This window comes from Pollicipes pollicipes, unplaced genomic scaffold, assembly GCF_011947565.3.
Source record: "Pollicipes pollicipes isolate AB1234 unplaced genomic scaffold, Ppol_2.1 Scaffold_5724;HRSCAF=6776_pilon_pilon_pilon, whole genome shotgun sequence".
NCBI lineage: Eukaryota > Metazoa > Arthropoda > Thecostraca > Pollicipedomorpha > Pollicipedidae > Pollicipes > Pollicipes pollicipes.
The window spans coordinates 9318352-9344506 of record NW_023596746.1 but is presented as its reverse complement, the minus strand read 5'-3'; the positions used below and the strand labels follow the sequence as shown (position 1 = coordinate 9344506).

General features: G+C 56.3%; 1 protein-coding gene across 1 annotated transcript in view; it reads right to left on the bottom strand.

Moving 5' to 3' along the window:
* LOC119102464 (3-hydroxy-3-methylglutaryl-coenzyme A reductase-like) overlaps window positions 1-24861 on the bottom strand; it is a 29417-nt gene extending 4556 nt beyond the window's left edge. Inside the window, 17 exon segments of the mRNA XM_037225835.1 lie at window positions 1625-1799; window positions 2183-2387; window positions 2728-2834; window positions 3344-3521; window positions 4232-4358; window positions 4629-4929; window positions 6120-6334; window positions 7446-7579; window positions 8236-8343; window positions 9884-10032; window positions 11289-11395; window positions 11642-11720; window positions 11722-11833; window positions 12713-12800; window positions 13369-13480; window positions 13901-14082; window positions 24826-24861. Of these exon segments, the coding sequence (XP_037081730.1) occupies window positions 1625-1799; window positions 2183-2387; window positions 2728-2834; window positions 3344-3521; window positions 4232-4358; window positions 4629-4929; window positions 6120-6334; window positions 7446-7579; window positions 8236-8343; window positions 9884-10032; window positions 11289-11395; window positions 11642-11720; window positions 11722-11833; window positions 12713-12800; window positions 13369-13480; window positions 13901-14062 (2359 nt within the window). The 5' untranslated portion in view covers window positions 14063-14082; window positions 24826-24861.
* Window positions 24862-26155: the final 1294 nt, after the last annotated feature.

The following is a 26155-nucleotide window of genomic DNA, read 5'->3' as shown; positions in this document are numbered from 1 at the left end:
GGTCGCGGCCGAGAGAGGGTGCGGCCGCGGCCGAGAGAGGGTGCGGCCGCGGCATAGAGAGGGTGCGGCCGCGGCATAGAGAGGGTACGGTCGCGGCCGAGAGAGGGTGCGGCCGCGGCATAGAGAGGGTGCGGCCGCGGCATAGAGAGGGTGCGGCCGCGGCATAGAGAGGGTGCGGCCGCGGCGTAGAGATGGTGCGGCGCGTGGCATAGAGAGGGTGCGGCCGCGGCATAGAGAGGGTGCGGCCGCGGCATAGAGAGGGTGCGGCCACGGCATAGAGGGCGGGCGCAGATAGAGGGTGCGGCTGCGGCCTAGAGAGGGTGCGGCCGCGGCATAGAGAGGGTGCGGCCGCGGCATAGAGAGGGTGCGGCCACGGCATAGAGGGTGCGGCCGCGGCATAGAGAGGGTGCGGCCGCGGCATAGAGAGGGTGCGGCCGCGGCATAGAGAGGGTGCGGCCGCGGCATAGAGAGGGTGCGGCCGCGGCATAGAGAGGGTGCGGCCACGGCATAGAGGGTGCGGCCGCAGAATAGAGGGTGCGGCCGCGGCCTAGAGAGGGTGCGGCCGCGGCATAGAGAGGGTGCGGCCACGGCATAGAGGGTGCGGCCGCAGAATAGAGGGTGCGGCCGCGGCCTCGAGAGGGTGCGGCCGCGGCTTAGAGAGGGTGCGGCCGCGGCATAGAGAGGGTGCGGCCGCGGCATAGAGAGGGTGCGGCCGCGGCATAGAGAGGGTGCGGCCGCGGCAGAGAGGGTGCGGCCGCGGCATAGAGAGGGTGCGGCCGCGGCATAGAGAGGGTGCGGCCGCGGCCGAGAGAGGGTGCGGCCGCGGCATGATAGGGTGCGGCCGCGGCATAGAGAGGGTGCGGCCGCACGAGAGAGGGTGCGGCCGCGGCATAGAGAGGGTGCGGCCACGGCATAGAGGGTGCGCCGGCCTAGAGAGGGTGCGGCCGCGGCTTAGAGAGGGTGCGGCCGCGGCATAGAGAGGGTGCGGCCGCGGCATAGAGAGGGTGCGGCCGCGGCATAGAGAGGGTTGCGGCCGCGGCCGAGAGAGGGTGCGGGCCGCGGCCGAGAGGGTGTGGCGCGGCATGGAGAGGGTGCAGCCGCGGCATAGAGAGGGTGCGGCCGCGGCATAGAGAGGGTGCGGCCGCGGCATAGAGAGGGTGCGGGCGGCGGAGAGGTGTGGCCGCGGCATAGAGAGGGTGCGGCCGCGGCATAGAGAGGGTGCGGCCGCGGCCGAGAGAGGGTGCGGCCGCGGCCGAGAGAAGGTACGGCCGCGGCCGAAGGAGGGTACGGTCGCGGCCTGTATGGACCCTCTCCCAGACACACGTCAGCTAAAGACGCCGGCGCGGCGGCAACAGATTCGAGCACAATTTTCACAACACACCGGCATGAAGGCAATGCTGAAAAGCACATTTCGTGCACATCAGTGCTACAAATGTCGCCGATACACCAAGATGTTAAACCACGTGCCACAACAGCTAGAGGAGCTCGGAGGACGTAAGCCACGACAGCAACGCCTGCTCGTCCTTGAACCGGCACACTCGCCAGTCGTCCCCGCCCGGTACCCATCCCGTCATCCGTTGCCGCCCGGTACCCGCCCCGTCAACCGCCACCACCAGGTACTTACCCTGGCAGCCGAGCATGCGCAGGCAGGCGCGCTGCGCCTTGAGGACGGTGCCGCCACCCACCGTGCCCACCTCCAGGCAGGGCATGGTGCACGTGACGTACAGGTCCTCGCCCGTCTCGCCCCACGGCTCCAGCAGCGTCATGCAGTTGCTGCTGCACACGTTCTGGGCCGGGTCCTGCCGAGCAGAGGTCCCCGGCGCGTGTCGACGGGGTTGACGGGAGTCATACAAGCGGGCGGCGAGACGCGCGCACGTCGCACGCAGCGAAGGCCTCACCGATCAGCCATTTAAACGCACGCATAAAGAACCCTTGAGTATACACAAGCAAGGGCGTACACCGGTGATGATACTACCACTTCTCAGAGACACAATTGTCACAGCTAGCCACACATGACGGGGCATGCAATTAGAAATACGCTGGAGGTAGCCTCTGTCGAGAAAGTTGGGCTCATTTGCTGATCCTGCTAACCTCCAGGTCGTTCAAGCGAGAGTAACAAAACGTCCCACCACACGCGTCACAGCCCTCCGCTGCCCTCTCTCGGCACCCGCCGAAGCCTGACCTGGCCAGTGGCAATGTAGATGGCGGTGACAATGTTGGCGGCGTGCGCGTTGTTGCCGCCGATGCTTCCTGCTACCGCCGAGCCGATCAGGTTCTTCTTGATGGCCAGGTTCACCATGGCCGGCACGGTGGTCTTCAGCACGCTGGTGACCACATCGGCCGGCACCACCGCCTCGCAGATGACCGACTTACCGCGGCCGCGGATCCTGCCGAGACGCCGCCACCATCAGACGCCGGTCCACACTACCACCCGCGAGAGGCGCGTGGAGCGTCACAGCAGTCCTATCGGCCGACACCGCACGCTTGGTAACAGGACGCTTGGCTTAAAGCTGGGTCCGTCCTAATGACTGCCCTAGTTATCGACTCTGGCGAAAATCCACAACGCATTGTGATGCTGTCGAACACCCGTAGCGAGTCCGGACGCGCAGGTGGCACCCTCTGCCGCCGTCCGGCGCTCCGAGCTCGCTCCCGGTCCTCCCCATTGTCTGCCGCGGGCTGGGTTCCAAGTGGCGCCACCCGACCGACCGCCCACGTCCGGGCACGCACCAGTTCACGGCCGACGGCTTCTTGTCCGTGCAAACGTTGCTGCTGACGCTGGTGATGACGATCTCGGGGAAGAGCTGCTGTATGTGCTCCAGCGCCTTCTCCGTCCCCTGCAGCAGGCAGCGGCACAGTGTGACGTGCCCTTACAACGGCGCGGCAACATCAGACAGCCCACGGCAAAACGTTACTATTCAAGTCTTACGTGTTCCATCTGCTCGCGCCCCCTTCAGTCAGACCACGGTCATGCAGACCAGACACGAGCGCTGCGAGACGGTAACTGTCTTAACACGCGAGGCGAGCAGGCGGCGCCGACCCCGGCGGGCGGTGCCCCAGGCAGTACACCGCCGCTCGGGGCAGCGGCGTACCGAGGTGCAGCAGCACTGGCGGCGCGAGCAGGGGTGGACTCAGGCGCACGCCGGTAACATCATGGTACAGCTACCTTTTATCATGAAGTGGGTTGCTTGAATAGAGGGACAGAACGACTCACCACGGTTCAGCCACCAATGCACATTTCCCTAAAAAAACAAAACCCTTTTGAAAGGCAATAAGCGGTCTTCCACCTTTGAAATCCCTCCACCCACCCACCCTATGGAGACGTCGCCGCTGCCATTACGCTCACCTTGGACACCATGTTCATGCCCATGGCGTCGCCCGTCTTGGCCACGAAGCGGACGAACAGCTGACGGCCGAACATGCTGACCTCGACGTTCTTGAGGCGGGCGAAGCGTGACGTCGAGTCGAAGGCCAGCTTGACGGCGTGGAAGCCGTCCGTCGTCTCCAGCCAGAACAGGATGTCACTGCGCGACGGCCACACAGTGGAGAGATCAGCGCCCGCCGCACTCGACCAGACAGCGGAGAGATCAGCGCCCGCCGTACTCGGCCAGACAGAGGGGACATCAGCGCCCGCCGCACTCGGCCAGGCAGAGGGGACATCAGCGCCCGCCGTACTCATCCAGATAGAGGGGATATCAGCGCCCGCCGTACTCGGCCAGACAGCGGACAGACCACTCGGCCGGCTGTGTGCATTCTCCAATACTCCGGCTTCCACTCGCAGAGGGACTGACTGGCTCGGAAAGAGCGAGGCCCAGGGCCCAATGCAGGACACAAAGCAGCCGCCGCCGTAGCCGCCGCGAAAATGGGGTAACGTCTGGCGCAGCGCGATACAGACAGTGCCGCGAAAACCAGGCAGTAAAACCAGACAGCAACGCAACACCAGACAGCACCGCAAATGCCAGACAGCACTGCGAAAACCAGCGCCGCTCGTAAGTTACCCCTTCCCCTCCCCTCCCCTCAGCCAGTTTCAGAGAGTGTTTGGAAGCAATGCGGTCCCAACTACAAATCAGCGACGCCTGGTACATAGTGTACGGGTGGATGATCGGTCTGGAGCTGGCGCCAGCACCGCCGGCTGGGCCGGGCTCGGGGGCCGGACCGCCAGGCCTGCGCTGACGACGGGGGAGCGCCGAGCCGACACCCGGCTGGCCGTGCCTCTCCGTCAGCGGGCACGCACCTCGCCTGCTTGGCCGACACACACTCGATGACCGGCGCCCGGGTCATGCCGTCGCCCACGATGTAGCTGTTGACGCCACACTTGCGCACGGCCAGACAGCCGCGGTTGGTGCTGGCCACCAGCGCTCCTGGGGGAGGGGCGGGGCACGGCCCGGTCAGAGCAGCGTCAGGTACCTGCTGCGCGTCACAGCGGAACACGGGAGGTGCGGGGTGCCGCGCGAGATGAGACGAGACCATATGCCCGTTCAGGTGCCACGCATGCACACACACTGCAGTATAACATGTTCTTCAACAAGCCGGCAACACTGGACACCGCCGCAGCGACGGACGCCGCACTGAGCCACCCGTGGGCCCCAGCACCGGCTCACACCGGCCCGCCACCCGCCAACGCCGCCTACCTTCGGTGGTGGCCAGCGGCACGTAGTACTGCCTGTTGTCGAGCGTGAGCGGCCCCACCACGCCCAGCGGCAGCGGCATGAAGCCCACCACGTTCTCGCAGCAGGCGCCCATCACGCGCTCGTACTCGTATCCCCGGTACGGCAGCTCGTCCATGGCGTCCAGCAGGTGGCCGGCCTCGGTCACGTGCTGGCGGCGCACGTCCACGGCCCGCTCCGGGTCGGCCAGCCGCGCCTCCAGCTGGTAGGCGCGCAGCCGGCGCGCGCGCAGCAGCGCCAGCAGCTCGGCGTCCGACAGCGAGTCGGCGCCCTCCTCCTGTCGGCGGCCGACAGGCGGCGCCGGTCAGCAGCGTCGCCCCACTGACGGGTTCCCAGGCCCGCGCTGGACGAGCTCAGGGAGTGGCAAGACGCAGGATCGAGTCCGGACTGGGGCCGTGGGGGACAGGAGCTCCACTGAGTCGGGTGACGTGAGATGACTCGGACCTGAGTCGGACTCGGCAACTGGAAAAGCTATGGAGTCGGACTGAGAGTCAAGCCTCAGACTCGGACCCGAAGGCGCGTCAGACACGGACCCGACAATGTGGAAAACTTACGACACGAGTTAGGTTTGAACTCAAACCTGGTGGATCACTAATGTACTTACTAGAACCAACGTAAGCCGAGCTTATCCAGTGTCATGTCTATGTTGGAAGGCACATACACATCATAAGTGAATAACTGCCATTCTCGTTCCGCCAATAAAATGGTCATCAAAGAACCTGCGTTAAAAAGAAACATGTCTGGTTTAGAGACCGCCTTCTGACGTAGTCATGACATCGAAAAACCCCCACCATAACGCTACTCATTATCAATCACATCTGAGCAAAAACGGGCGCTTAACACGTCCGTGCTTGCGCTGGTGGCTGTGCTTCCCCCATCCTCGCCCCTCCCCCATGCTGCAGTGGATGGACTGGTTTGAATGTGGGAAGAACATCTAGGGATAGGAATGTGCGACCGAGTGGCAGCATCCCCCTCTCAAAAAACACAACTCTTGAAGAGCTGTTGAAAACCTTTAAAAAGTTAAGCGACTTATAAAGGGGCACCAAGTCATTATCAACAACAAAAAACACAGAACTCACCTCCATGAGTGACGCACTTGACCCAATGCACCAACATCTTTAAAAGGTACGTACGTTGAGCACGGAAAATTATTCATGTTTCTGTGTCCCTGTGTGCCTTTGCACCCCACATCCAAAAACCTTTGGGCACTGTTACGGCACCTGTTCACACTAAATATCACTCGTTGTCTTAGCTTTTCAACTCGGTCAGACATTCGTCACACGAAACTAAGATATCTCAACGACACAGTCTGCCTCGCACTGCATGAGCAAGAGCACGTGCCGCTGGCTGATGCAGTCTCTCCGCTAGAACGCCCAGACCCCGGCGGTGCTGCACACTCCGGTGTCGACCGCTGACCGCCTGCAGAGGTCAGACGAGCTCTGAGCGGCCGCTCACCTCCAGCGCGCGGACACAGTCGTCGAGCGGCCGCGGCGGGCGCGGCTCGTCCGGCGCCGGCTCGTCCGGCGTCGGCTCGTCGGGCGGCGTCTGGCAGCTGGCGTCGGCCGAGGCGGCCGGCGGCGGCAGCTCGTCCACCTTCACCTCGCCGTCCGAGTCCTCCGTGATGAGCACCGAGGTGCAGCGGCGCCGCAGCCGCGGACGCAGCACGCGCACTGTCGGACAAGGCAGGGTAGGGTAGGGGTCAGCTGGCGCTGTCACTGTCGGACAGGACAGGGCAGGGGTTGGCTGACGCTGTCACTGTCGGACAGGACAGGGCAAGGGTCAGCTGGCGCTGTCACTGTCGGACAGGACAGGGTAGGGGTTGGCTGACGCTGTCACTGTCGGACAGGACAGGGCAGGGGTCGGCTGACGCTGTCACTGTCGGACAGGACAGGGCAGGGGTCAGCTGGCGCTGTCACTGTCGGACAGGACAGGGCAGAGGTTGGCTGACGCTGTCACTGCCGGACAGGACAGGGCAGGAGTTGGCTGACGCTGTCACTGTCGGACAGGGCAGGGCAGGGGTCAGCTGTTGCTGTCACTGTTGGACGGGCCAAGAGTTAGCTGAAGCTGCCACTGTCGGACAGGGTATGGTAGGTGTCAGTTGACACTGTCACTGTCGGAAAGGGCAGGGCCGGCGCCAGGTGACGCTGTCACTGTCGGACAGGGTAGGGGTCAGCTGGCGCTGTCACTGTCGGACAGGGCAGGGCTCAGTTGTCACTGTCACTGTCGGACACCGCAGGGCACGGGTCAGCTGACGCTGTCACTGGCCTGTCACAGTCAGATAGGGAGGGATCAGCTCAGCTCTGCAACTGTGGCTTAGCTCAGTGTCCTGCAGCTGCCAGAGGGCTCTGCAAGGGCTCTGGTCAGTGTCTCCACCAACAGCTGGCCCGCGCGCAGTACTGATTGCGGCGACCATTCGACGGAATCATTGAGGCTGTCGCAACCGGGTTTATTTGGCGCTCGAACCTGGACAGGGTCACTGTTACCAGCTTCATCAGCTAAGTGGCCAGTTAAAATTAACGGCACAGCCACAGGCGGCCCGGTGAAACCAGGTCAATAAAATTATCCAGTTTAGCTACAGCATTCTATTAGGGGTCTTGCCCCTCCGAAACGTTAAGTCGCGCCCTCAATGTGAGGCACGAATCACTCAAAACGTTGATAAAAGGTAATCACAATAGCCAAAAGTGAGTTGTTCGGGAGGCCGGTTCTACAAAACAACTCTCCGGGATCTACATAAGTCAAGGGGCACGTGCGCGGGTCCCGGTCTGCGGGGCACCGACTCACACATGGCTTGGTCGTCGGCCCCCACGCTGAGTCGGATCTGCTCGGCGTCGGCCTGCTCGAACAGCACGTACTTGACCACCAGCGCCACCACTATGATGAGCACCACCAGGTGCTCGGCGCTGACGCTCATCCACCTGCCGGACGCAGCGCCGAGGTCAGGGCACCGAGGTCAGGGCACCGAGGTCAGGGCACCGAGGTCAGGGCACCGAGGTCAGGGCACCGAGGTCAGGGCACCGAGGTCAGGGCACCGAGGTCAGGGCACCGAGGTCAGGGCACCGAGGTCAGGGCACCGAGGTCAGGGCACCGAGGTCAGGGCACCGAGGTCAGGGCACCGAGGTCAGGGAACCGAGGTCAGGGCACCGAGGTCAGGGCACCGAGGTCAGGGCACCGAGGTCAGGGCACCGAGGTCAGGGCACCGAGGTCAGGGCACCGAGGTCAGGGCTACCGAGGTCAGGGCACCGAGGGTCAGGGAACCGAGGGCACCTGACCTCAGCGGCAAGACGCCGCACCAGTATTGATCTGAGCAGGAGGACACCACACCAGTTCTGGACCTGAGGAGCAGGACGCCACACCAGCACCGACCTGAGCAGGACGCTGCACCGGCACTGATCTGAGCAGGACGCCGCACCAGCACTGACCTGAGCAACAGGACGCCGCGCCAGCACTGATCTGAGTAGCCATACGCCACACCAGTATTGACCTGAGCAGGTCGCCACACCAGCACTGACCTGAGCAGCAGGACGCCGCACCAGCACTGACCTGAGCAGCAGGACGTCTCCCCAGCACTGACCTGAGCAGGACACCGTACGGGCTGGGGATGGGCGCGTCACAGCTGTCCACGTCGCCGGCGCCTCCGAACAGCGAGGCTGCTCCGTCCGTAGCGACGCTGGGCCAGCGACTGCCGACAGCGGGGTCCATTCAGAGGCGCGCCCCGCCCGGCGTCACGGCCGTCACGTCACGCCTTCAGGACGCCGGCGGCGCCAGGCCGCGCCGGCGGAGCTCGCCGCTCTGGCGCCGGGCGGCGGCCGTCGGACATCCCGCCGCCGACGAGACGCCCAGCACGGGACGACAGGCTCGTCGACTCGACGACGTCACGGCGGGCGTCACAGCCGTCACAGGTGGGAATGTGCCCGGCGGCCGGCTGCCGGCGTCACAGCCGCGGCGCCACTGGTCGCCGGCCGGCCGCGTCGCGGGCCGTCAAGTTTAGAGTGGGGGAGGGCGGAGGGGGGGGGAGGGATGCCGCTCCAAGGTCCCAGGCCCGTCTGTATCACGACAGGTACGTCACGTGGTGTGTGGGCTCTGCACGAGTGGACTTTAACAGCTCGCAAGCTACCGCCAGACCCTCAGAGGTTCAGACCCGCGACACATTTGTGAAACCTGAGGACCTCGGAGTTAATGGAGTGGCTGGAGTGGTGCTGATAGAGGGTCTGACGCACGCTCCCTATGACTGGAATGCTGCTGACATGGGGTCAGTGGTGCGCCTCCTATGACTGGAACGGTGCTGACAGAGGGTCAGGAGCATACTCCCTATGGCTGGGGTGGTGCTGACAGAGAGTCGGTGGCACGCTCCCTATGACTGGAATGCTGCTGACATAGGGTCAGTAGCACGCTCCCTATGACTGGGGTGGTGCTGACATAGGGTCAGTAGTGCGCCTCCTATGACTGGAATGGTGCTGACAGCAGGTCAGGGGCATGCTCCCTATGACTGGGGTGGTGCTGACAGAGAGTCAGTGGCATGTTCCCTATGAAGTGTATCCCTTTACTTCAAACGATATGACGCACGTCTTCGAAGCGGTGAGCATATCACTTGTTGTTATACGATTGTTGAGGTTAGATGAACGCCTCGCCCGTTGGTAATGCCGCTCGATTGAAAACAGAGCCCTAGGCCACATGCTGGGTAAGTACTCGCAATATTCACGGCAAAACATGGCTTTGGTAACACGACATTGATTTATGAAAAGCCAATCCAGGGGTCTGATATGGCTAGCAATTGCACAAACAAACAGTCCAAGCGGATGTGGCACAAACCTACTGGAAAAGTACCACACGCACACATCATATGTAAGCACGCACATGAGCTCAAGCAACGTGGCAGTAAAACACGGTACTAAATTGTAATGAAGGTGATGCACGGTAATGAAGATGCATCAACTGGAGGCTTCACAGAGTTCTACAGCGGCAAGGGCCAGCACTCACCGCACCAACAATGCCCGCTAAAAACACTCCGACAAAGACCGCACGCCAGACAGCGACAACTGATAACACTGTCCAGCACAAATGCCTTCAACAAAGCTTTCCTTTCTCGGTCCTCGCCTGACAGTGAATGTTGCACAGTGGCGCCGAAATAGCCCGTTGGCGGGGCGATCTCGACCCGTAGCCGTGACCCCGAGCCCCTAGGGGGAGCGGGGGGGGGGGGCGTCGGCGGCCCGGACACTCACCTGACAAAGTGCACGAAGGTCAGACCGATCGACATGATGATTTTGACCCGCTGGATGACGATGTTGGGCTTCTGCTCGTCCTCCTGCAGCAGGCTGGCCAGCGACTTGATGTGCCACGGCTGCGTGTCGGCCTCCACATCACTCGACATCTGGCGGTGGTACGCCCGAAGGTCAGGGGCGGCACACAGAGGGAGGACAAAGGCACACACGGGGTCAAGGACGGCATACAGAGGGTCGGGGACGACACGCAGAGGGCGAGGAACAGCACACAGACGACCAGAGATGGCACACAGAAGGAGAGGAGCAGCACACGGAGGGCCAGGGACGGCACACGGTGTCAGGGACCGCACACAGAGGGAGAAGAACGACACACAGGGGGCCAGGAATGGTACAGAAAAGGATAAAAACAGCACATCGATGGAAAAAATGGCACACTGAGGACCAGAGATGGCGCAGAGAATCAGGAACAGCACACGGAGGGTCAGACACACCACACAGAGCGTATATAATGACATGACACATAACGTGACAGATGGCACACATAGGGTCAGAGACAGCACATACCAGACGTCAGGCGGTACACGTGAAGCCGGGAGTCACAGCACGCACAGATATTCAGAGATCGTACGGAAACGACCGTGGACGACGGCCGCGGGCCAGTGGCCAGTCTCTGACGCCTGTTTTGTTGTGTCTCGTCATGCAGGTCTCTGGATAGCAGGACCAATACCGCAGCAGCAGCGGTGGCTTCGGGTCCGTTCCAAAACGCTCGGTCGCATCACACGCGGCATCATACTCTCTATGCCATGCACATCATCATGGTTTGTACGGATTCAGCTTCCGAGTGCGTGCTTAATGACATACGGAACGTCCTCTCGATGGAGAACGACACAATAGCCGAACAGCAAGTCATGCAACCAGGTCATTTGGGTCCAGGAACGCCCTTTTTGGGCTCTTTTCCACGATGAAACGACATTTGACTATCAGCTCAGCTCTTTTAAGTGCAAGCAAACTTCATCCTCGCAGCATTCGCATGTGCCTTCCATCCACCTGCGATCGCAGCAGTTGCACATTTCGCAACGTCAAATGAACAAACAAGCATCGGCCCCACGGCAGGACCGACACACAATATCTCGTCCGGTGGCGCGTCATGTCAAGGAGTGCGACACAAGAGCTTGTCACAGCCGGACGACACTTCACTGATGACAGACTGCGCCACCCAGCTAGTCGCACGTACGTCAAGTGCCGATGACGGTGCGGCGCTAGCCCGCCTGACAGGGACGGAGGGCATGTCACGCTCCGCTGCGGGCCGGCAGAGCGCGTCGGGTGGCCGATACATGACCCGGAAAGTCACACGTAACAGGGTCCGACCCAGGCCGGGGCGGGGCTGGGGACAGGCGGACGTTACCTGCAGCACCAGCGAGAGGCAGGCCGGGTAGAAGGTCATGAACATGAGGTAGCTGATGACGGCTGACATGCAGGCGTAGCAGCAGAGCACCTCCAGTCGGTAGACGCCTGCCGGGCGGCGCCGCGTCAGCCGGCGCGTGCTGGTCGGTACGCCGCACCACCGCGCCGCACCATCACACAACTCAACACTCAGCACGGGCATATCGCGGAGACACAACCGTGCCCGCTAATTGTCAAGTGATGTAACGGACGTAGTGGTGCGTGCATGCGTGCGTACAAGCAGCGGCGTTGCCCTGACGCCGAGTGTTTCCACAGCATCTGCGCATCTCGACGCCGGTTGTGGCGTCCACCTACCGGAGAGCGTGCCGACGCTGATGAGCAGCACCTCGACCAGCACGTCCAGCGTCATCTGCGGTCCGAGCACCTGCATGCCAGCGCGCGATGTTGTCCTCGACGTCGGTCAGGTGGCCGGAGGCGAGCGCGTACTGCGCCAGCCGCGTCACCTTCGACATGTCGATCAGCAGTAGGAAGAAGAAGAGCGCGTCCCTGGCGGCCGTCGAGCGTCAGCCGGGGCACAGCCGGACCCCGACCTAGGCCCAGAGTCGAGCTCACGTAGTCAATCCGGGCACTGGCCGCCCTTGGACCAGGGGCCAGGGACAGTGAGCCAGGCCGGGCTTGGTCTGATGGTACGGGGGTCGGGGGGCGGGGAATCGGGTGGCCGTGGGTAGGGGGTACCGGTGTCGATAACCGGAGGGCCGGGGGATAGGTGGTCAGTGGGGGCCGGTGAGAGGGGCGAGGCCGGGGTAGGGGGCCTGCGGTAACTAGGGGCAGACCAGGGGTCGGGAGGCGGGGAGCCGGGGGACGGGGACCGGAGGCCGGGGCCGGGGGCAGGGGCCGGGGCCGGGGCCGGGGTCTGGCCGGGGTGCAAGGGGTCAGGGGTCAGGGTTAGGGTTCGCAACCAGCCCCGATAGCTCTGGCGGAGACGGCGACGCCTCACTACGCCGCACTTGACAGATCCTCGACAAGCCGCGGCTCAACGCATTGTGACTGGGACGTAATATGACGACGATATCCCGACAGTCTAAAGGAAGACCAGACATACACACACACCATCACGCGCAAGCGCCCAAGACCGCCTCGTCATACGAACAACGGGTTTTTACTTTGATATGATGCGGACGTTAAGCTGACAACATCGGCATAATTCACTTACGTGGGGCTTCACAGCAGGGTGCATAAGCGGTCTGGCGCAGCCGATGCATTTTATGTGATAGCTGAAGAGCAACATGATGAGCCGGGTCCACAGCGTAAACACTGTGCTGTCATACCACACCATACCACTAATACTAACACGCAACACACATACTTTGTAAACCGTGCAGTAATGGGCGCGGTTGGGCTGGATCTCAGCGCCGGAGGACTTACTTGAGGTCGGTGAGGTCGCTGTGCATAAAGTTGACGATGCTGGAGGTGAATACGGCCGTCGAGATAACGGTGAAGAGTCCGGCCAGACCTGCAGCGACACAATGACACCGTATCAGCCAGCGCCGTATCGGCCACAATGACACCGTATCAGCAAGCGCCGCGCCATCCCCGCCGGTGCAGGCCCTGGGCGCACACTGACCACGACATCCGCTGGTGCGGGGAATACCCGTCACAAGCCAGCCACCCAGAACACACTCACCAGTGCCGTCTATAAATATCCCCGATCAGGGAACAACCGACGGGACCGCAGGTTCTTACCGTACCAGAACAAACACGGTATAAGTCAACCCGTACCAGAACAAACACGGTATAAGTCAACGATGTCTACCACCGAAATAAGATGAACACTCCTTACGAATTTTCCTCAATGCCCAACCCCACACGCTATCAACACTGATATGGACAATATGTCAGCATGTTTACAACGAGAACTCATCGGCTACTCGGCCAACCTGGGCAGTCCATTAGCGCCCGTTCGTCACCCCTTGTGTGCGTCCGGGCCACCCAGTTCGCCCCATTTGAACCCGTCGAGCAGACGAGCTCGACACGCCGCCGCCGCCTCACGGCGCGCCGCCAGTCGACACGCCCGCACTCACCCAAGATGTACTTCGAACCGAGCGAGCGCAGCTTCCTGAACTGGTGGTACGTGTAGAGGAGCGCGATGCAGCGGACGGCAGTCATCACCACGGCGTCAGCGCCGAAGTACTCCTGCGGCACGGCACGGGCACGGCCGCCAAGCTTAGCTCTACGGCTGAGAGCAGTGCATACTGCTCACTGGCTTCGAACGCCGTGTGAGCTCAACAGAATCAATAAAGCTGCTTAAGTAGATGTCAAAACTGTCCTTACTGTAGGTTTAAAAATATATCATTCACTGTGCCTAACAGCCCAGCTACTTATGTACTCGAGATTATTCCACATAGAGCAATCACACCTGTACATGCAGTGTTCATTTCCAAACGTTTCACCGTGTTCACCATCGATCACCACCAATGGTGCATTCCCATTCCTGTCTGCAACTGCCATAGCACACCTACTGCTGCCTCTCATCAACACCAGGTAATGGTATCAAACTGCCGCCCCACCTGCTGGGTACCACTACCCCCAGAGGTGCCTTTCGGCTGCTGATACCTGAGGTATTTTGCAGCCAGCGCGGTCCCAGCGCTGGAGGGGCGCCTGTCGGTCGTTGACAGTCAGCATGCAGACAGTGAATGTGACAATGGTGACGATGACCTCCCACTGGTGTGAGGCACACAGGTGGCCATGCCGGCGGAAGTATGACGGCAGTGACATGGTCACACGCTCTGCACCACCTGCCGAATGTCAGGATCAATGTCAGTCTGGTAGGCCCACTTCAGAATGATTTAGGGAAGACACTGCAACACATCAGGACCCCCTGCACTTCTGAAATGGGTACATTGAACAGCCTCAGCTGTTTACTTTTGCGTGATTGTACAGCATCATATCCAAAATCTAGATTTGTTTATGAAAATTTTATTAGCATTAATAACATGCCTTAACACCTTCCACATTCTTATATATTATGTTCCTAAAAGCAATTCTTGGATCATATAAGCAATACATGGGATGCTTCTATACTATATGTTGGTGTCTCTCCAGGATGATGTATTTTTCCTAGTGCCTTGGAGCTGCATCACATATTACTTCCTTCCCTTTCTCAGTTCTGGGAGCCTTCTAAGTCTTCACTAGCTGCCAGATCAGCCTCTCTGGCAAGTGGCCCATCAACACTTCCACTTAACTGGGCCAAATACAGTGCATGTTTTGAGCACATTTCAAGCACAACAGTCAGGATTATAGAATGGTCATGAAACCAGCACCACCCAGCTAACACTAACTAGGCCACCCAAAGGACTTCCAAACTCTGTCATTTGTAGAATGGGGAGAAACCTAACTGATAACATAAGCACATTTACTCCAGCACACATACATAGAAAGCAAGTGTATAAAAACATTCATGTTCCCATAGCCTTAAATGGGACCAATGTCTCATGCTGGTATGCAGACAGAGCACTAAAAATTATATACAAACAAAAATTTCCCATTTACACATTAACAATAATTTCCCATTACACTTATAGCCGAATTTGATAGCCAATTAATGTATGATGCTGCAAGGTGAGAGCGACACACTACCTAAGCAAGTTGCTGAGTGCATTTACAAGGACGATTATGCACAATTTCTAGCTCATTGGTGCACACATGAGTGCCTCAGGTGTAACTTGACAACGCAACTAATTTAATTACATAACAAATGCAGCCCTAATCGCACCACAAGCGACTACCTTCACGTGAAGATTCCACCGCATTCTGAATAAGCGACGACACTTCCTTCGTCTGTCTGACGAAATAGTCCATATGTGTCGCAAATGCGCACCTTATGAAAGAGTGCCATATAGAAGATCTATTGCTACCATATTACCATATACGGTTTTTTACGCATAACGCATAACAGCGGCAAAAATATCAGAAATCCGAACATCTTATCCTCTTTCTTGCTTAACCCCGCATCCCGCGACGCCCCGTTTGTAGCAGCCAGGCTGCATGCGTCATCTATTAGTGGGCCAAGAGGCCCCTGGAGTGGACCCCGACCGGATGCCCACCGGGCCAAGCCTCCGCGGTTGGCCCCCAGGAGCATGCAGTTCTACCCCATTGTTATCCATTCCCCTTTATTTCATCGCTATGAAATTATCAGTTCTGGTCAAAAGGGCTCTAATTCAATCAACCAAAAATGTCAATTGAGTTATGCAGTCATGTGCTGACATCGTCTGCACTCCTGTTTCCATTACCAAAAACTGGACGTCTGATTGTCACGAAACCTGTGTCATTATGCTCACAGCGGATATGCGGCCTTGAGGCCACTGTATATCGACGGTCGATGCCTTTCACCACTGGTGTATTTCTCACAAACGCGGACGAAAGTGCATGCCCCATTGTCAAATGGCCGGTCCAGCCACAGTCTACTATTCCATCAGCTGGTGCAGATCACGTGTGCAACCTTGTCATCAGGTCACCGTGGTTAGCTTTTTCTGAGTGGGTGGTTGCTCTCGAAATGACAGTCGCTTTTCGCAGCCATCTCCGATCTGAGTCAGACCTGTCCCACTGTTCCAAAAATCATTGGTATCCAACTCCTAGTGAACCCCTCTCCATGAAACTGAAGCCGTCCAGGAATGTCTTCCGCAAACTCATGGATTTCTGATCGTCGTTGGTAGCCGCAGTTGTTGCAGTGCACACCCAATCGTGCCTGCACCATCCTGAAGACTTACTTCAAATAGATAAGGAATTGTTCGTTTGAAACAGCTGAGTGCCATTTGGCCAGCCCATGAAGAGTTATTGTATTTATTGGTATGATACACGGTGAAAGCACGACGACTTATCCCGGTGATTCATTCGACAACAAACTAAAACGGCTACAGGGCATTTCTATGACCGGTTTAATCGCGCCTTCTATCAAACGCCCAATGTTCTTGTAATATTTCGTAAAATACCTAACAATATTACACCGGTCAGGCAAAAAATGTATGCATGCACAATACATTCACAATAGAATACATACAGCGCAATACAAAAAGTACAGAAAACGCCGCGAACTATTAGCGTTGCAAGCTATGCCTAAAATTATCATCCAAGTAGCGTAATAGCGGTTTTTTGCGAAAGTTACATGCACCATCTGGCAGCATGTGAAAGCCTAGCTCTTGCCTCACATACTGTACTACACCGAACGTCTACGACATATCCATCTTGAACTACACGAACCTATGCTAAGGAGACCGTGCGCAGGCAGACAGAACAACAACACTGTAAAAAGGCATAACGAAGCTCTTGGTGCTGGTGTAACCTGGAGCCACCAATGATTATCTCCGATCGCCTTGCATGGTAGGATAAGATGCTGCCAATTACCAGAGGAAGCAATTTTGTCTATTGCAGTTTTAGGAAGATGGCAAATCTAGGTAAATCGACTAAGAGAAGGTAAATCGGCATGCATGTTTTAGTATTAATAGTGATGGCCAGTTCAAGGGAGCATCCCACCTTAGAAATATACGGGTAGCTGCAAGGCCTATAGTCAGGGAAAAGAGGCTTCCCAAGTAAGAGTGCAAAACACATACTCTTGCCTCCTTGCCTGCCGGAAGGGGAAACTATCACATCTGCAGATCTCCGCATTATATTCAGAAGTGTCAATGTGAAAAACTGCGCTCGAACCTGACTGGAGGGGGGGGGGGCTACAGCCAGAGACCCCCCCCCCCCTCCCCTGGCTGTGTCATTGCATGTGTCCTCAAAACCCTCAGGCGGAGGTACATCAATGGTTTCCCACCCCGGCGAGGATCCAACGGATTTCTTCACCTGTATTTGCTATTACACGCAAGAATATAAACACACATCATCAAACAAACATACGCAAGAATATAAACACACATGTTATTTAGATACACGGCAAAAAGGTGGATTTCTTATGCTGACCTCCGACAGTTATCTTACTTCCTCAACCGACACGCTCCCAACCCGCCATAAGCTGGCAATGTTTGTCGATTTGGTGCGTTGTCACAGATTAAGCTGAATATGCACTTAAATCATGTGTATACAGTGTTTAAGAAATCTGCCATCTGGGAAATGTCCAGCTGTTGATGGCCAGGCGTGCACTAATTCCTACAATAAAATACTGTTAACGCGGCGTAAAAAGTCTGACTGTTAATTCACTCGTTAACAACGGAAATCATGTGCCAACGAAAAGGCTGAAACACGTCTGCAGGAACATGTAAGCTCCCATGAGCTGCCGGCTCTCGTTAGATTGGCCAACAGCGGTGAGACTGTGATGCCACACCACCGGCGGCGCGCGACTGAGCGCAAGGTCGGCCGAACCGGGGTGGCCCCAGTCCCGCCGTCGGTGCCTGTTTATCGCGGCGGCGGTCGCTTCACTTTCCATTCGGGCGAACAGTGCCTGAGGCGGTCGGCGTGTTATTCTCCTAGCCGTCCCGTCTCCCGGATGTGCGGTGGCTGGGAGCGGAGGGTCGGTTTCTCTGCCCGCGAGCTGCCGGCAACAGCACGTGACTGGTGCGTGAGCAGCCGCGCAGCTGGGTCAGGGTCGAGTCGTGGCGGCACTGTCGACGGCCCGCGGCGGGAGGCGCTCTCAAAGGTCCCGCCCGAGGGAGGGCCACGCCGGCACGGACAGGCACCAGAGGTTTCCTTCAGAGACGTGACCCCGTTGGAGGTCCACGCAGGCACGCAAAGGCGCCGCAGATACCCCTAAAGCCCCAATCCGAGGAAAGTCCCCACCGGCGCGGGTTTCTCCGTGTCTGAGCAGTTGTCCGATCAAATGGAGCTATGAAATCCGAATCACGTGGTTTCCTGGCAGTTCTAACAGCCATGAACGGTTTGTTTTAAAGGGAATGTCCCACATTTTAATGTGTTGAGGCAAGCATAAGATTCGTGGATATAGTTCGTGTGTAACCGTAGGTGTACCTATAAGTGTAAAAGATGTCTCTATTTAACGAAATTGCATAGTTACATAGTATGCTACTTAATACGACATCGTTTGATTACGTCATGGAGCGTCTTCATGACGTCAGAACCGTTGCCAGAGTTGCCGCGTCAGAGTTGCCGCTGTAGCGTACGGTGTGCCTCACTCGTGGTACTTACATGTGCCGCAAGATATCGTCGTTGGTTGAAGCGCATAAAGTCCATCCACGAGCGTTTTGTGAATGCGCATTGGCCTTTCCTCGTGGTGTATTTGCGCATGTGTCCGTGACGGTGTGTTCTTTACCTGACCTGCATGTGTACTTAAAGTTATAACACTATTCTTATACTCCATCCTCAACCTCGCGTCTGTCATGTCAAGCCGTTGCGCAGACGCCTGTGTCATTTATGGCAAAACGTGGTTTGTGGTCGTCTTTCCATTCTCATTTGTTCAGTCATGACTAGTACTACTGCCTAAATTCCCGCATAATATATGGCACAAAATGTGATTCCTACTCGAAATTTGCACTCAACGTAATACATTGGTTGAAGACGAACTACTGCCCCTTGATAACATGAATCGCGGTGACGAATTTCGACAACAGTACGACATAATCGGCAAGACTAATTTATGGTCCTGTTTTGCTCGCCCTTGAGCACTACATGGCCATTGAGTTGGTGGCGTTCGAGTGACGTTTCTATGACGTCATGCATATCTAGTAGAATTCCTTGTGACCTTGAAATGGGCAGCACAAAATAATTTTCCTAAGCTTGCGTGCATCAAGCTAAGGAACAAGAGAGTTTGAAGGCATGACTGTGAGTTTTGAGCTGTGAACAATTTTAAACTATTGGAACTGCGTGATCCTGATTTGTGATCATCTAAAACAGTATGAATTTGAATTTTATAAAAGCTATCTCACTTAGAAATCCATACAGATGAGAAACACTTCCTTAAGTGAATGAAAATGCGTGCCACATTATGATTATGATGTATGATTTAAGAAAATGCTCTCCGGAACAGAAGCCAAATATTTAACAAATGCGCCTGAAATCCTAACGCTCTCCCCATATCCCACCCAGAAAGACGCCTCATCTTTCTGTGAAAATCATCACAAAAGCAACTCAGCATAAACAGCCTTGTGACATATCAAGTGAGTTCCCGTTCATGATCCAAAAACAGCCTGTCTAAGGAACATCTTCATATGTATTAGAAGTGCACGCAGAAATAATCCTCATTTCAGCCAATACGGCATCACCCATGTGATTTAAAGGGAATGTTTCACATTTGAAGATACTTAAGGGAGCATAAGATATGATGAAATCAGCCCACTTATAACTACCGGTACACTATTAGATGAAAATACCGGACTAGACAAAACCATTTTTCTGTTTAGTAAGTATTATTTTCAATCGTCATGGATTGATTACGTCACCGTACCTCGTACGACGTTGAGAGCCAATGGACGGTCTTTATAGCTGGAAATTGTACTCGCGAACGCCAAATATAAACGACTCGACCATTCTTTTTTGGCCTTGATCGCTGCGGGCCTAATGAAATGGCAGGATTTGAATGCCGTGAGTATGGTCTCCCCGTTAAATATGAACGACGTTGAAAAGCCTTCCCGAAACAGTCTGCGCATCTTCGCAGGCGCGTGCCTCAGAAACTAAAGGGGTTTGGGTCTTAAAAAGGACATAGCTGTGAGCTGCACTGAATGATCTTCAGCATGGCTATTTCAGTTCAAATCCCCATACAAATGTCGGACACCTCCTTAAGGCGATCCTGAAGAAATATGTGGTCATTGATATTTATCCTGTTTTAGTTAACAGGTAGCAGTAGCCTAGCACACTGCTACCTGTCAAGCACATAGCTTTGCACGCGAATTAACTAAGGAATTTATGTTTTTACCCAATGACAAGGTGAAAATTCCTTCTAAAATATCGATGTATCCTAATGCTTTGCGTTACATATAAGACGACTGTCAGTGACAAGCAGATTGAAAATCGTCCAGTTTATTGTGATTCTGATTTTGGGTACTGGTAATTAAATCCGGTGTTTGCACCTACCAACCCACAATGGGAAGCGAGCCACAATTGAACACTCTCCACGGGGAGCTGTTCGCGGCCAGACGCCCGTTTATCGAGCCATTCCAGTCAAGGTCGGCAAAACATTCGAGTACTGGGCTCAGCAAGTCATTCATGGCGCGTCAGCTCGTCAGACTCACATCCTGCCGGGTTGCCATCCGGTGTCTTTTCCGATCGTATCTGCGCCACCGTGGAACAGCTCTTGCCACTCAGAGCATGACAAGCACGACAGATGTCACCCTGGACAAGCCTGTCACGACAGACCGCTGTCAGTTCGCTGTTGATGCATATCAATACAGGGTCAATAGGCAGCTTCTGCATACCTGCGCGACGTATATATATATATATATATATATATATATATATATATATATATATATATATATATATATATATATATATATATATATATGGAAGATCCTCGGACAGTAAAAAGCAGCAAAAGTTTATGGCCAGTACAGCAGCCGCTATCATTTATGCAATTCGCCAACGTTTCGATACCATATGTGTCATGGTATCCAGGGTATATCCAATCATGTGTATCCAGGGCGCTCGGTCACAAAGATGAAATTATACAAAGCTGCATGGAACACACATCGCTAGAGATGACAATGGTCAAAGTTAATGCAATTAAACATACTTCCCTGCGCGAAAACAGGACAACCTGACAAAAATACGACATCACGCGATGAAAGCTTGTTTGACTCCGTATGAAAAAGGCGGCGTTATAACTTGCAGAGGATATGCAGACCAATTGACATGTAACGGCGGTTTTTTGGGGGGAAACATGAAGTAATTTTAAAATTCTAAGATCGAGGAAATTTCTGCAACGCCCTAGTAGGGAAAAATTAAATGCTTAAGTGAGTGTCAGATGTAAATTAATGGTGTCGTATGGGCGAATGATCTGCATTAGAAAGAATATCGCCTGCACGATCAGACCCTGCCAAATGCTGTAGCACTCTGTAGTGCAAACTATGATGCGTTGAGCCTACATAAGATGCTCCGCAAGAAGCACAACAGCATGTTTCAATGACTGCAGGGGTAGAACATTGGGAAAGCTTGTCTTTTAACTTGAAGAAAGATCTCACAGTGAAATAATTTACCAATAAGATTACTGAGGACAGAAAAGGCATATTGCAGCAGACCTTGCAGCAGATTTGTAAACTCTATTTTTATTCATATCGGCTACTTTCCAAAAAGAGCAGCATAAGATATTTGCTCTGCCTTATGCTTTCATAAGCGGCGGAGATTTTAAATATTTTGCACTCAAGAGGCTATTCGTTAAAGCATGATTAATTGAAAGTGGGAAGCCGTTTCCTTAAAAGCATTATCTGGGCCGGCCCATCCCGGAACAAAGGAAGCTTAAGTTGGAACTTAAACGGAAAGCTCTGTAAATAAATGTTAAAAAAGCGTCGGGAACAAATACTAAAAAGCTCAGTTCAAGACCAGCAAACATGGGCTTCCTATAGACAGAGATTTCAAACTTCCCGTCGTGTAACTTCCGAACTCGCACATCAAGGAGGGGCATCTCTCTTTCCCTTCTTTCTCTCTCTCCCTCTCTCTTTCCCTCTCTTTCTCTCTCTCTCTCTCTCTCTCTCTCTCTCTCTCTCTCTCTCTCTCTCTCTCTCGCTCTCTCTCTCTCTCTCTCTCTCTCTCTCTCTCTCTCTCTCTCTCTCTCTCTCTCTCTCTCTCTCTCTCTCTCTCTCTCTCTCTCTCTCTCTCTTCTCTCTCTCTCTCTCTCTCTCTCTCTCTCTCTCCTCTCTCTCTCTTCTCTCTCTCTCTCTCTCTCTCTCTCTCTCTCTCTCTCTCTATCTCTCTCTCTCTCCTCTCTCTCTCTCTCTCTCTCCTCTCTCTCTCTCTCTCTCTCTCCTATCTTCTCTCTCTCTCTCTCTCTCTCTCTCTCTCTCTCTTCTCTCTCTCTCTCTCTCTCTCTCTCTCTCTCTCTTCTCTCTCTCTCTCTCTCTCTCGCCTCTCTCTCTATCTCTCTCTCTAGTCTCTCTCTCTCTCTCTCTCTCTCTCTCTTCTCTCTCTCTCTTCTCTTCTCTCTCTCCTCTCTCTCTATCTCTCTCTCTCTCTCTCTCTCTCTCTCTCTCTCTCTCTCTCTCTCTCTCTCTCTCTCTCTCTCTCTCTCTCTCTCTCTCTCTCTCTCTCTCTCTCTCTCTCTCTCGCGGGACTTTGCAGGAGCTGCTCCCCGGTGGCGCAGATGCGATCAGCGAGCACGCTGCAGACACCGGATGGCAGTCCGACAGGACGTGGATCTGACAAGCTCGTGCGCCATGAATTACCGGCCGAGCTCAGCACTCGGCTGTTTTGCCGACCTTGACTGGGCCGGCTCGACAAACCGGTGTCTGGCCGCAAACTGCTCCTCGTGAGGAGAGAGTGTTCCATTGAAGCTGGCCTTCCGTTGTAGGTTGGTAAGTGGAATATACCGGGCACACAGACCAGCACCTGGATGCAAAACAGACACGTAACTATCCGCACCACAGACGCAGAATGCCCGGCTGGTTGCATTTTGGTCTGGTTGTCTTCTCAACATTAAATAGAATGTTCAGCATTTGAAGATATTGAAGCAAGCATGCTGTGTGTTGAAATAAGCTCACAATTAACTATGGTATACTTTAACGAGTAAAAGACTGCTCTTGACAATATAATTTCTCTTTTTAGTAAATATCCTTCTCAATGCGCCATTTTTGGTTGTGTGAGAGTAAATTGACGGCCGTTATGCCTGGGAATCATGCTCACTAACGCCAGATATGAACGACTCGACGGTCATGTTTTTCTTGGCTTTGATCGCCGGATGGCCAGCAAAATGGCAGGATTTAGATACCGTTATTAAGGCTGTCATCGATGCCTGGGTGGCAATGAAACTGTCAGTAGGAAATAGTCCGCACACGTTCACGGGCGCGCAGCTCAGAAACTAGAGGGGTTTGGTCTTCGCAAGGCAAGAGCTATGAACTACACCGAATAGCTTCATGATGACTATTTCAGCTCGCCCCCCTTCCTCCTCCCCCCCCCCTTATGAGTGTGGAACACTCCCATTAATGTTGCATTCTGGTCGTATTCTCTGGCCAGCCTTTGAGTCCATGACGCGGTACGCAATTGAAGAGGTCGTTCTTGCACGGTCGTTCTTGCACGGTCGTTCTTCTGTGCACGCGCACACAAGATGCTGCACACAATTGACAATTATCCCGTACAGCCATTCCCGCTGTGACGTCACCAAGTCGCACGTACTTTCCAGAACACAGCAAAAGCTAGTCACGCAGCAGAGCACCGGAAGCGTGACGTCTGCGTCACCGCGTTACTCGGCGCGTCCCATGTCGCACTGCTCCGCACGAGAGGCTGACGCAATCGTTCACACCCACCCGCGCCGGAGCCGACGGAGCCGCCGGAGGGAACGGACTGTCAGGGCCACCGGAGGGAACGGGTCGTCAGAGCCGCCGGAGGGAACGGGCTGTCAGAGCCGCCGGAGGGAACGGGCTCTCAGAGCCGCCGGAGGGAACGGGCTGTCAGAGTCGCCGGAGGGAACGGGTCGTCAGAGCCGCCGGAGGGAACGGACTGTCAAAGCCGCCGGAGGGAACGGGCTCTCAGAGCCGCCGGAGGGAACGGGCTGTCAGAGCCGCCGGAGGGTTGGAACGGGCTGCCAGAAGCAGCGGCGGGAAACGGGTCGTCAGAGCCGCCGGATGGGGCACGGGCTGTCAGAGTCGCCGGAGGAACGGGTCGTCAGAGCCGCCGGAGGGAACGGACTGTCAGAGCCGCCGGAGGGAACGGGCTCTCAGAGCCGCCGGAGGGAACGGGCTGTCAGAGCCGCCGGAGGGAACGAGTCATCAGAACCGCCGGAGGTCAGAGTCGCCGGAGAGAACGGCTCCAACTCCTCCCATGTTCCCCTGCTTGTCAACAGCACCGCCGACCCAAGCCAACTATCCGTGGCCTCCGCCCACTGTACCGGGGTCCATGGCGGAGCGGCTACGGTATTTCTACTCCGGATTCCACGTCACACGACCAAATCCTCCGCGCGGATGCCATGACCTCAGCGCGACTCGCCCCCAGTAACCCCGTCTCACGGCCAGCCTGTCGTCGCAGTGTCCGTTCCAGACCACGAGGCGGCGGCACCGGCTCGCCGGACGCCACCAAAGAAGGCACCCATTGTGGCGATGGATGATATGACCCACTTCGACCGGCGTCGGTCGTCGCCAGGCCACGGTAACTGTCGGCTGCCTGTGGGACAAGACCGTTTGAGCCATACGTCCAGAGCCGGGGACGCTCGTATGAGCTCAGGGGAGGGTCAGGGCCCAGCGACTCACTTCCCGCGGAGCACCGAGGTCACGCTGGCGGCACGGCTGGTCGCCTTAGGTCAGGTCAAGACGGTGTGGGGCAGGACAGGGCCGGGGGCTGACGGCGGCTCACCTCCAGTGGCGGATCGACTCCGGGCCGCACGTGGCTCCAAGCCCCGGGCGCGCCGCTCGACGATCGAAAAGGCCGCGCGCCGTCGTTGGGCAACCACCCACCTTTCACCGACGCCGGGCGCGTGGCCGGTGGCTGCGCGGGGCCGGATGCTGGGCGGCGCGACGCGGCGCGGTGTGACTGGGCGAGGCGGGGCGGCGCGGGACGTGCGAGCTGCCCGACCGGCGCCGGATAACTGTACACCGCCGGCCGACACTGCTGGCTTTCACCGAGCGACTGACGCGGCGCGTCTCGGCCGCGGCGTGGCGGACCGGCGGCGGCGCCGCAGAGGACGGCACCGCGTGGCCGACCGGCGGCGATGCTGGAGCGAACGGGACCGCGGCGGCGGACCAGCGGCGATGGACCAGCGGCGGCGGACCAGCGACGGTGGACCAGCGGCGGTGGACCAGCGTCGGCGGACCAGCGGCGATGGACCAGCGGCGGCGGACCAGCGGCGATGGACCAGCGGCGGCGCCAGGAGGACGGGATTCCGCGGCAGACCGGCGGCGGCGGACCAAAGCCGGGTGCCCCGCCTCTTCTTTTTTTTAGTAGTTTTTATTAGATTTTTACTTCCAACATTCTGCCCAAAAGTCGCGGAGAATATCCATTCTAGAGCGTATTCATCTAGAACGCACGGGCGGGGGAATGGGTGGCAGCAGCCGGGTACTGGTCCTATCGGCCGACGGACCCTTAATGCTACCTTACATAGATAAGCACTTGCTTTAGAAAATGGAACACCGTCATCGTCAGAACATCGCCAGAAAATCAAAACCACTCGTACGCATGGCTTGGAAGAACGACGATAAGCTAAAAAAGTATCTGGTGAAATCTTCTACCTCGAAGCCCAAGTGCCTGGGTAGCAACGGATGTGATTTATGCAAGTCTGGGTCTTAAGGGGTTTGAACCAAAAAACGTGGTGAACGAAATCAAGTGTAAACTGTGTGAAAAACATGGAAGGGACATAGTCTGTGGCGGGAGTCCATGCGCCATATTTGCTTGAGATGTAATAAACACATGCAAGACGCTAAAAAAAATCAAGGAAATACCCCTTTCGGTGAGCATTTTTGGGCAAAACACACTCAGGCTGGAATCCAGGGAGGTAGGAACCCTATGCCCCTTCTAGAGCTCAGTCATCTACAGAGCGCAGGATCACCCAGACAGGAAAACAAGTGGTTCTCTTCTTATAAAAAGCCGGTGACCAAACTTTAACGTACAGGGCTCATGGCCGATTATGCAAACGTGATATGTGCATTGATGTGTGAGTGTGTTAGCTTAAAATTGTTTACGTGTGAGAGTGATGCCTGACGTGCGATGCGGGATGCCTGTTTCGTCGAAATCGCTTGCATGTATACTAGATGCGTGATGTATGATGCCTGTTTATTTCAAGTCGCTTGC